The sequence below is a fragment of the Castor canadensis genome, chromosome X, assembly GCF_047511655.1.
Source record: "Castor canadensis chromosome X, mCasCan1.hap1v2, whole genome shotgun sequence".
Taxonomy (NCBI): Eukaryota; Metazoa; Chordata; class Mammalia; order Rodentia; family Castoridae; genus Castor; species Castor canadensis.
Window position 1 is genome coordinate 52,979,932 of NC_133405.1, and position 12,520 is coordinate 52,992,451.

Here is a 12,520-nt window from a genome sequence, read left to right on the forward strand (position 1 = left end):
ACACTGAAGAAAATACAATAAGTACTCTCCCCACATACAACCCCCCCAACCCCTTTCACCATCCCCGGCACAATAATTTTAAAACCATCAAAGCACATTTAACAAGGAGAAACAGCAGTATGTGATGAAGAAAGCAGATTTCCATACTGCTCAGTCCAACTAACCCATGTCAAATGTCCTTCCCCTAGCTAAACTCCACCTACTGGAATGATAAAGAGGTGTAGAAGAGACAACTTGGGGTGATTTGGACTTTGTGTACCTTAGCAAAGTTCAGCGAAAGAATCAGTAGGAACAGGATCTATTTGGCAGGGAAACACTGGATACAGCAACTCTGTGACATTTCAGATTGGTGTTTGGGATTCAGACTTGTAACAGGACCAGTCCCTCAGCTGCAACAGTGGAGCAACTGTCAAATCCTAGATGACTACTGAGAATAGTGCAAGTGAGGCAGCTTTGGGCTTAAGAAAACCAGAAGATGTCCAGTAACAAGGTTACTGCTTCAGTTTCAACCTGTTAGCAAAAGAGCTTAGTAGGTTGGGCTCAGGCAAAGGCAAAGTGAAACTTCCTATTTTATCACTCAAAGAACTATACTGTTGGCTGCATATATCCCTTGTTTTAATTAAACTCAATATGAAGTTTTTAGAACTTAAACAACTGTTGAAGTAGAGGCTAATTAATTTTACATATGACCCTATGCTTTAAATTAAAGTAATTCTTTTCCTAAAGTGGTGAGTTTAAGTTTCCAGCTTAATGTAGAGAGGAATCCCTCCCCACATGGGAATAAGTCACTTGTTTTATATGAGAAGTAGAATTCTCTTTCTAGGAGGTTTATTTTAGTGTACCTTTGCTGGAATCAATGTACAAAGGGAAGGATACCTGTGCAGGATTAGTTCAAGATCAGAGCCTTCTCCACACATGTGTGTGTACACACAAACACACACACACAATAATTAAATACATTTTCCCACACATAATCTCACAGTCACATGCTTGCTGGAGTCCTTCTCACAAATACACTTCAATAGTAGCCGTATACATGTACATGCAGCAAGATGTGAGCGTTGCTCCAAAGTGATTAAAGGTAGTACACATTTAAATGTCAATGTGAGGAGATCATTTTAGGGTATAGATGGACACAAGCCGATTAACTTTGCAGATTATATGTTTCTCTTTTCCCCAAGATAAATAAATCAAATGAAAAACACACACAGACATCTTCCTGGGTGTCATGGAGGCAACTGCCTGGAAGGTCCACTTTTTGCACTTCCACATTCTTATGACACCTTCACTTTGCCCTGTGGGGCCTTCTCATATAAGGATGGTTGCTCCTCAGCACTGCCTGGCAAGGGCTTCTTCTCAGAAGACCGGTCTTCAGGCTTACGGGCAATCAGCAGGCGGCAGGTGAGCAGGATCCCAAACACCAGAGCATGGGCGTAGCGTTTGAGAGGATCGCCAACCAGCTGGTGAAAGAAGAGCACGGCCAACACCAGCAAGAGCAGGAAGAAGTTGGCCACATCTTTGGGACGCCCAGGCACAAGGGTCATGACGATGCCACAGGCAACTTCAAGGGCACCAATACTTTTTCGGAGGAGAATGGAATTGATGCCCATTTTCTTCAGCAGAGGGAGGGCTCGGACATAGCTCTTGTAAGCACGTTTCTAGAGTGGGAATACCATAAGGAAATCACTGCATTAACCATGATCTTAACATCAGAACGAAAACACACACACACACAAGCAGCAGCCTCCTTCCCTTTTCACACTACACAAGGGTATTCCATTTTTCACTTTGTCCCCTAAATAAAAGCCTTGTAATTAAGATTTAAAAAAAAAATCAAGAATTTCTGTGATTTAAAACTTAGTGGTAGCACTGTGATGGTTTGAATGTTTGTGTCCCTCAGAATTTTAAGTGGTTGAAATCCTAACCTCAAGGGCAATGCTGCTAGTTGGTAGGGCCTTTGGGAAATGATTAAACCATAGGGTGGCACCCTCATGAATGAAATTGGTGCCTTTATGAAAGTGGTCCCAGAGAGCTGCTTTGCTCTTTCCACTATTTGACACAGCTAGAAAGCACCATCTATGAACTAGAAAGAGGAGGGCCATCAGACAACAAATCTTGCTGGCACCTTGACCTTGGCCTTCCCAGCCTCCAGATCTGTGAGAAATAAATTTCTGTTTATAAGCTACCAGTTTATATTTCACTATAGTACTCTGAATGGAGTAAGATAAGCAAACAACAGTAATAAGGCAGAGAACTGGGATTCATAGTTTTTTTTATTAAGTTTCTGGCTCTAAATTATAAACACTAAGAACTTAAAATTCAGCCAGGTGCCGGTGGCTCACGCCTGTACTCCTAGCTACTCAGGAGACAGAAATCAGGAGGATCAGTTTCAGAGCCAGCCCCAGGCAAATAGTTTGGGAGACCCAATCTTGGAAAAAAACACCTATCACAAAAAAGGGCTGGTGGAGTGGCTCAAGGTGTAGGCCCTGAGTTCAAACCCCAGTACCACAAAAAAAAAAGGACTTAAAACTCATTGGATCCATAAAAACTGGTACATGTTATCCATATCCACTTTTTCTAGTACCTGCTTTGTCCAAATATGTATACTAAATAAAACGAAGCAAGGGAAGGCACAGTATTGTTAATACTCATTAATTTGACCTTCCCTAATTTGCAATCTATGATATTTCAAAAAAGAACTGAGATGGAATTTACATTTTTGTAGAATCTACAAAAATGCTGAGCAAATAGAAAAATTAAAATATATGCAAATGTTAGCCCATTATATACCTTTTAAATGTAGCAAGATGAATCTATTCCAATGTTCATTGAGATAAACTTCAGACCTTATAAGACAATACTTTGGCTAGCCTACTTCAAGTTCATTAAGTTTAATTCAATAAATATTTATTAAGCTCCTACTATGGGTTATGAATTGGAGATAGAGAGATGACTAAGACAGTATCAAAGAGCTCTCAGTCCTACAAGATATGTAACATTATAGGATTAGCAGAGTGGCTCAAGTGGTAGAGCGCCTGCCTAGCAAGCATGAGGCCCTGAGTTTAAACCCCCAGTATTACCAAAAAAAGTGCTAAACAACATTATAAAGCACCCTGGTTAATAGTATTTAATAGATGTCTCTCTAAGATCCAACAGTAGCCCAAAGGAAGACATCATAGGACAGATGAGGGAGTTGCTAGATATATTACAAAGTATAGAATTATATTGACCTTACATACTTCTCACTACTTAGATTGGCCTGATCCTCACTTGGGAGTAAATTGATGAGATTTCAAGTGTCTTATTGTGTTGGCTTATGGATTTTTTTTTTCATTAAGAATCCATTCACTGTGCCAGGTGTGGTGGTGCACACCTGTGATCTCAGCACTTGGAGTTCAAGGACACCCTGTGCTATATAGTTAGAACCTGTCTCAAAATACCAAAAACAAAAAAACAGAATTCATTTATTGATTCAGTAATTATTAAGTGTCTTCTTGTGATAGGCATTGCACTAAGTACTCTGGAGCAGATATGAATCATGCAAAGTACCCTGCTTTCTTGAAGCTTGAAGCTCGTAAGGGAAAGAGTAGATATGTAAATGCATAAGTACAATAAAGTGCTATCAGTGCTGCCTAAAGTTACTAGGCACAGTAGAGGCACATTAGAGAGAGAGGTTAAATCTCCTTAGAAGGTGACAGAAAATTGGGAGTAGAATTATTTTGGGGTGTTGGGGATTGAAGCCAGGACCTTGTGTGTGCTATGCAAATGTTTCACCACTGAACTTGATTTTTGGAAACAGAGTCTCACTATGTAGCCCAAACTTAATTCTTTTTGGTGGTACTTGGGTTTGAACTCAGGGCCTTGAGCCACATCCCCAGCTCTCAAACAATACAAATAAAAACTATTTACATAGCATTTTCATTGTATTAGGTATTCTTTGTTTGTGTGGGACTGGGATTTGAACTTGGGGCTTCATACCTGCAAAGCAGACATACTATCACTTGAGCCACACCTCCAGTGTATTAGGTATTAGAAGTCCTATGTGGGAGGATACACATAAATAATATGTAAATACTATGCCATTTTATACAAGACACTTGAGCATCCAGGGATTTTGGTATCCTCAGTGAGAGGTCCTAAAACCAATCTTCACCCCACCCCCAGGCACTAGGGGACAGACTATATTATAAGAATCAGGCAGAAAGCCAACTTGACCTCTAAGAAGCATCTGGCTCTTAAACAGTGTTCACATACTCTAGATTTGGAACAAATATTAAGACATTTCTCTCAGTTCTGGAAAAGTGAATGCACCCCTATTTCATGGGTTAATTATTGTGAGTGGCACAAGATAATCCTTTATGAGGACTGTTGAAAGACTTGACGGTTTAGATCCAAAAAAGACTTGGCTTCAGATCCCAGCTCTGCCATCATCTAGTTGGAGATCCATGAGCAAATGATTTGACCTCTCTGAGTCTCATTTTCTTGAACAGGGTGAACTATGGTGAAGTAAGTGAGGCTACTTGCCACAAGGCACCAAAAACATTAATGAAGATAAATAATATCCATGATGTAACAAAACATCAAAATATTAAATAAAGCCAGCCTGATTTCACTCACTTGACCTTGGCTCACCTAATTCTTCCTAATCCTATCTCTGTCAGACACTATTTTTGGGGGGTTTGATTTTGGATTTTTGAGACACAGTCTTACTATGTAGTTCAGGCTGGCCTTGAACTCATGACCCTCCTGCCTCAGCCTCCCAAGTGCTGGGATTATAGGTGTATGCCACCATGCCAGGCCAAAGACTGACTTTATTTAAAATCTCACCTCATGCTGGTCCATAGCCTATTGCTGAGCATGCTAAACATTAGTTGTTTTTATTTCCTCTCTCACTTCAGGTCAGATCAGGGATTTTTCAGAAAGAAATTAGGAGAGAGGCTGAACAGTAGGCAGAACCTAGTGAAACCCATGTGGAACAGAGCTGAGCTGAGAGTTACAGGTGGTGAGAAGCTGCTCCTTTCCTCTCACTATTTAACCTAGATACACACCTCCTCTGCACTCTCCTCTGCACTCTGATGATGATAGCAGGGGGGACATTAAGGAAAGAAACGTAGACCCAAGAGACTTCCTTAACACTTGTAAGCAAGGATCATTTGTAATTAGCAACACAAAGTTTCTCAAGGGGGCAATTCCTAAATCTTAAGTGTGAGCTCAGTGATGATCACAGGAGACAAGATGAGTTTCTGTCACTTTTTCAGAGCCAGTTTCCAAATTCTTGCTGAGTGGCTTCTGGAAACTCCTTTTTTTTGGCCTAGGGCTAGCCACTCACCATTCAACAATGGACTTTTTTTTATTGTTGTGCTGGGGGTACATTGTGGCATTTACAAAAATGTTCTTACAATATATCAAATATTTCATAGTTGAATGCACCCCTCCACTGCTCTCCCTTATCCTCCCTCCCCCCAAAGAATACACTCTTATCTATACTATAGATTTTATTCTGTAGCCTAGGATCAAATTCCAGGTCAAATTTCTATGAGTTCCATGATCTTTTTTCTCTCAATTTGGTGTAACTCCATATTCCTTTTTCAGTTGTTTAGATAACCTCTTAAACTGCAGCTGTGGATATTTTTATGCAGCTGTTGACTCTTTCTTCTTTTCTCAAGAGGAGACTGAATGGGGATAAGCCATTTCATCAAATCTTTAGTTCAAAGCTGATTGGGTACAGATAGGATCTATTCTCCAGGACACCAAAGAGGGAATGTGTACATTGTTAGAGATGAGTCTAAGCTTGGTTGGGTCTTGACATTATAGGAAGCCCTTTATTCTTTCTCTTGTGAAGTAGAGACATCAAAAGAATCCTACTATTGACAGCCCGATTATTAACACTTGGTCCAGGCCACCTTACTTCTAACAACAGAAGGGTCATGTCTTGAGCCTATGGTAACTAGGTCTCTAAAGACTTTAATTGTATTGATAGTAAGAATAGAGTTGATGGATTCGCTTTCCCAAATGGCTCTCACAATTCACTTTGTTGGGTCTGTTTTCTTTCTATTGAAATGATGCAGACCCTGAAACCATAGTTTCCTTACAGGGGAAAGAAGCAGGAAAGAGAAGGGTTTAGTCAAAAGTTTCAAATCCTTCCATCAAAGGCAATCATCCAGCAATACCAGACCCGGTATTTTATTATGTTATGTTTTGTTGTTTTGTGACAGGGTCTTGCTTTGTAGCCCAGGCTGGCTTCAAACTTGATCCCCCTGCCTCCATCTCCCTACAACTAGGATTACAGGCATGCACCACCACATCTGTCTGGTACTTTTTTTTTGGTGGTACTGGGGTTTGAACTCAGGGCTTCACGCTTGTGAGGCAGGTGCTCTACCACTTGAGTCATGTCCTCAGCCCCCTGATACTCTTTAAATGAGCTAAATTCCAATTTTAGTTGTGCCCCTAAATTACCCAGAGAAAATTACTAGGTAGTTGATTACCTCAGTTTCTCCTTTTGAAAATTAAATGAGCATTTTGAAGATTTAGTCAAAAAATCATAGTGCCATACCATCAACTGAGGATCCCTCTCTTTCTCTCTTATGGGCGTGCGTGCATACACACACACACACACTTTATCATTAATTAACCACACAATTAGAATTCATACCTTTGTAAGCCACAGTAATTATTTTAATAATTTCAATGAATTAAGCAAGCCCATTTGTGTGGTATGAGGACATATGATTCAGACATGAGTCAAAAGCATATGGTGCTTTTCTTCAGTTATACCTTTTTTCTTTTTGTCATTTATTCTTCATAATACCCCAGGGGCCGTGATCTCATATTAATGACATTAAAGTTGAACAGCTCAAATCTGTCAAATGATACTCATCTTTGATTACAATTTATAACCAACCTAAGTCAGCTAACAAGACAAAATGGGAAGACAGTATAAGTGGTTCGATCCTCTATAGTTCACTTATGCCAATTTGGTGAAAGAAAATAAATAATCGGGCTAATGTACTGTATTATATACTTATTTAAAGTTTAAAAATGGATAAAACTAACTTATGTTGTTAGAAGTCAGGACAGTGAATATCCCTGGGAGGGTAGTAACTTGAAAGGGCATGAAGGAAGGTTGCTGGGGTACTGGTCATGTGTGATTCTTATAGTGGAATATTCTGAAATTTTCTTGAGCTGTACAATTATGTACATGTTTCAGTATATGTGTTTTACTTCAATAAAACTTATAGAGAAAAATCCTATGAAAGCAGAAGAGAGTACTGACAAGGACTGGGGGCATGGCTCAAGTGGTAGAGTGCAAGTCTTCCTGAGTTCAATCCCTAGTACCATGTAATAAAAAAAACAAGCAAGAAAGAAGGCAAAAGAGGGACACTGACAAAAATATATTTTGGCTAAAAATCTCAGCCTGGTTGCTATCTTAGACCATAAAGCCTACATAAGTGTTGCAAAATTTGCTGACTCATGTATGGATTTCCTAAATCTCTTAAGGGAAAAAAAAGCCACTGATGAATCATAGAACATTGACTAAATGTAATAAACTCATCCCATGTTTAATTGCCAAATATCCATATGAATGATAAACATCTTTTAAGCAACTCCACCTTCCATTGTCATTTAATGCCCTTCTGAAGAGAACACTGGCAAACCTGGTCCTACTAACCAAAGGGGACCCTTCCCCATTGCATCTTAGTCAGGCTTCTACTGCTAGTCAAAGCTGCTCTGAAACAAATTCAGCTGTTGGCCATTCTGGGTCTCCAAGCTCCCTGACATGGCTTCAAAGTGTAGCTTAGCTTGTGATGGCTGGCTGTGTGACCTAAGCAAGGTCTTTTCATCTCAGGGTCTGTTTCCTCTCTAAGGGAATAAATACACTGGACCTCCTCTGACAAGTCAGTGTACAGCATCAGTGAGTTACTACCTTAGTACCTACTTAGAAAACAATTAATGGTAGTGATTGGAAACATAAAAAGATTGCCTGTGAATATTAAACTGCCCAAACATGTTGGTAGTGTTTCCCCAGGGTTAAAACAAACAGGAAGGCATTCAACTATAGGTAACTAAACCAATCAAATCAATAAACTTTCACTATGAGGGAATGCAAAAAATTAGACTTGTCCTGTCATCCTCAGGGCCAAAATCTTTTGGCTTCTTTGTGTCAGGATTTTGTTGTTTTCTTACCATCCCATATGTGGCCTCCTATGCTTTTGTACCACTGCTACAAAAAAACTGAATATAAATTTATGTTCTCAGTCACTGCACAGGAAACTGCTTAGCAGCACCTGTAAGTGCTATCTCCCAATTCAAGTGAACTAATGAAGGCATTTCATCAAGGGAGTGGCCAATTGTGTTAGGTTCACTTGAAATCTAGAGTTCTCCACAATCATAATTGCTTACTCTGGAGGAGGTATGAGACAACACATACAGAATGGACTATGCAGAAATTCATCTGCAAATTCTGCATGGAATCCACTGTGTAAGTAGATTTTTCAATATCTGATTGCATAAAGGTCTGTACATGGGGGTCACATAAAAATAGCATCTTGTTCCTCTAAATAATTGATTTCAATCCCTTAAATTGACCATTCAAATTAGGTAGAAACCACTACATAAAATAGAATCAATTACCATCATCACCTCACCAAAAGTGTTTCTTGAAACACCTACTATGGGACAAGCACTGTCCCAGACAATTTCATATGCCATCTCAGTCAATATTTACAACCTTCTGAAGTAGAAATTACGAGAAACAGAGACACCAGGAGTGCCAGGACTCAAACCCAAGACTTTAGGAATCTAAAGCCTGTACTCTTTCCACTAACATTCTGGTTTCTCTAGCAGAGACAGGAGAAAAGTTCATAGTGATTTACTTAGCTTTCAGCAGTGATTCTTCATGGAAAGGATAACACCAAAGCATAATGCAGGTAGTTTTAGAACAAGAAAAAATAGAAAAGCAAAAAAAAAAAAAATCTAAATTTGAAAAACTGGTTCCAAAGTAAAACAAAACCCCAAAATATAGACTAGGGAGTTAAACTGGTACAAAAGGAGTAAAAATATGCCAGGTAGTTTCAAGAATTAGTTATAGGTTGTGGCATCCAAAAAACCCAGTAGTTTTAACCGTTAATGATGTATCTACTGGGAGTACTGAGCTATAGACTTGGCTTCTACTCTCTGTTCCAGCAACAGCTTACCCTATGGTCATAAGTCACTAAACTCTTGTGCTTCAGTTTATCTATCATTAAGATACCTACCTATAGAAATGCTTTAAACAACAAATACTCTTAAAACAACTCTTTGAGTTCTTATAAGAATGCTACTGCAGCCCAAACATAATTAACACCATCAATGCAGATGAATCACTCCTAAATGGAAAATAGAAAATCTAAGATAATCATCCATCTGATCTAGCATTGGGGCTCTTAGGGCATGTTGCCCCTTCTAAGAAATAACTCTTGAACTGCATCATCAAGAACAAACCAGAAAAATCTGAACGATGGTGACTAGCCAAGGCAATGCTACAGTGAGTCATTCATTCACCCATCCATTCCACAAATATATTTCGAGCACCTTCTTTGCACCAGAACTGAAATGGCTCCTGCCCCTATTTCCAATGGGCTCAAGAATAAAGCTGGACCAAGCCTAGGTACTATGCAGGTGGGCCCTATGCCAGAAAGTCATCTCTAGCTTATGGTCTGATGATCAATGCAGAAGGGGACCCTGGAAGGCAGCAGGGTGAAAATCCTCTTCAAGCTTCATACCAGGGTGACATCTCCCTCCCAGTTAGACAGTTTTTCCATCCCATCCAGATGCCCCTCAGCACAGAAGCACAGAAGTATGTGTGTGCATTATGACCACACACGGGTTCTGCCCTGTTCTATTAGATTAGAACTATTTAAATATGCCCCTGTGCATGATATGAAATCTTCATGTGTGTTTCTTTTTTCTTTCATTAGGCTACAACAGACAGCTCTACTCCCTAGGAGGAATCTACTCTAAATTCCATTTGTGGCTGGTCCTCCTCATGAGTTCCTGCCAAGCTGGTGGGAAGCTTCCCGGTGACTCCATCTTAGTTGGATTGCCTGCAGAGCCTAACACTGCACTTGGGGTGCAGCTTGGGGGCCTCTAAAGCAGCTGAGCAAGCTCTGGAGGGTAGGGAGTATAGAGAAGAAGGGTATTATGACCCTAAGGAAAGGGAAAGCTTAAAAATACCTATCATGCACACATACACACGAATACATTAATACATGTACATATGAAAAGTAAAGCAAGAACACACCCATTTATTTGTAATCCAACACTAAACTACTACAGACAAGATAAAAACATAGTGGTATTTCCCCTCCACCCTTTTCCTCTATTCCAACCTCTTCAAGCCCTTTGGTGGCTTTGGCTACCTTCATCCTACCCCCTTTCCCGATGCAGGCTGCCTTGGACACTTATTTTGACCTGATTTCAATTCCATCTGGTCAAACATGCTGGGAGGAGGAAAAGGGAAAGGAGAAACACGTTAGGAGTTGCCACTGGAGCTAGACCTAAGCCCTTGTGTCCCAGCCACCTTCCCCGACCCCAGGGTGGGAAGGAAGAAATGGAAAGCTCTTGCCAGAGCTGCCTGCAAATATTTTCCAACCATCTACAATTTGCCAGTCTTCATCCTCACGTTGAGGGGTCCTGGGAAGCTCTGCAGTGGGCTCTAGGAGAGCAATTAATTCCTCCCTACCTCAGCCCTAACAGGGAGTCCCTCTTGCCTCTTTTCTCTTTCCCTTAGGTTCCTCTCCTAGGTTCATTTCCTTGTTGACCTTCACAGCCCAGTAACGTGCTCCCTCCCATTACTAGCAGTCTGGCAAAGGTTTCAAGAAGCAGATTCCCTTTAGCTGGGGCAGGGAAATGAGGAGGTAAAGTGACAGAAAGAGAGGCGAGAGACCGAAAGTGCTGGAAACATCCCTTGCCATCTCCTAGTACTCCTCAACATAAGAGCAAGTCCTCATCACACCCAACTGAGGAAAGCAGCCCAGCCCCCAGGTTGCAGAGCTGTTTCGGCCAGTCACCTTTGGTGATTCCAACTCTGCAGAGGGGAAAACCTGCAGAGGGCCTGGCCCTGGCAGGAGGGAGGCAAGGTGGGGATTGCAGAGTAAACGTTTTGCAGAAGAGAAAGGGCAGGCTTTGCTGATATTGTAGGTTAGCCTACACATAAAACAAAATAAAACAAAACATTCGCCTCTCCCTCGAGGGAAGGGACAGAAGCAGGAGCTCAGTGACCTTTATTTGGGCCAAGACTGCTTTGTCTTCAAGGTCCAGATTCTACACAGGCGGCTAGAGGAATACTACAGGCTCTGCACCTGGGATGAGGAATACCTAGCCAGCCCCTACAAATTGCTGGTCTTAGTAGCCCATTCTCCCCAGCTCTTCCACTCTTCTTCCTTTGTTCCTCCCTAAAATAAACTCTCCAGTTTGCTAAACTCTTAGCTCCAAGGAAAGGACTCAGACTTGAGAAGACTGGTGGCCCGGACTTTGGGTGTGTGCTGGGAAGAGGAAAGGGCTCCTGCCAGTGACCTGTGCTATGCAGGTCTCAGCTTTCTGGTTTACTTGGGGCTGGGGGTCCTCTCTGGGCAGCCCCTCCCCCAACTGGCATTCAGTGGCTCCAAAACAGTTGCTGCCGGCATAGCCCACAAATGAAATCGTGAAATCGCTCTTGGCCAGCTGCTCCTTCCCAGCAGCAAAGTTGTTGGAGAGAAGGGAGGGTCCGGGGTGGGGGTGGAGGTTAAGGGAATGGGACCGGAGACGGAGAAAGAAAGAAGGGGGGAGGTACTCGCAATCCCACGGGGGTGCGCTCCTCATCACCCGTTTACTTCACTTACCATCTCACTGTAGGCATCCTTGCTGAGCCTGGGGGTCAACTTGATAGTCCCCATGAAAACAAAGAAGAGTCCCAAGGCCACTGATAGGGCCACGATAGTTACGGTCCTGGGGGATGCCATGGGGTCACCAAGGCAGGTCCCAACTAATCCTCGTGCTTTGCGCAGCCGGCTGACTAAGGTGCAGGCAGTTAGCACAGACAGAGCTAGAAGGACGCTGCGGAGGCAGCAGGCAGCTAGAATGACAAAGGGAGAGGAGGGAGCTGGAGAGAAAAATTGAGAGATCGAGATTCAAGCACTCTCACTACAACAATCGCTGGGTCCTAATGCCCTACGCTTGCGCATCCCAGGCCAAAAAGACAGTCTGCAAGTTAAACGAAGCTCTAAACTGAGGCGGGAATTTCAAGTCTTAAATGAAGAACTAAGGCAGCTTGTGCCTGGAGCTCAGCCGCTGAGCCGCCCCTGGAATGAGGAATGGAGTAGGAGGTCCTTTCTAGCACTTCCCCAGGCATTTTTCATCTCCCCCTCCCACCTGTTCTCTTTAGGTTATTCAATCCCTTCTTTCCACCTCTCCCTTTCTCTTCCTTTCCCCCAATCAAGAGGTTACTACTAAGTTAGTAAGCTCAAGAATAAAACTACAAAGTTGTCAGGCTTGACTGTAGTCA

General features: G+C 41.9%; 1 protein-coding gene across 1 annotated transcript; it reads right to left on the bottom strand.

Moving 5' to 3' along the window:
- Positions 1–30: 30 nt before the first annotated feature.
- On the bottom strand, positions 31–12,125 carry Tmem35a (transmembrane protein 35A). The gene is made up of 2 exons (XM_020152256.2): positions 11,859–12,125; positions 31–1,658 (listed from the first exon to the last, which is right to left on the bottom strand). The coding sequence occupies exons 1-2, from the start codon at positions 11,976–11,978 to the stop codon at positions 1,275–1,277; spliced, it is 504 nt and encodes a 167-aa protein (XP_020007845.1). The 5' UTR covers positions 11,979–12,125; the 3' UTR covers positions 31–1,274.
- Between the last annotated feature and the right edge of the window lie 395 nt (positions 12,126–12,520).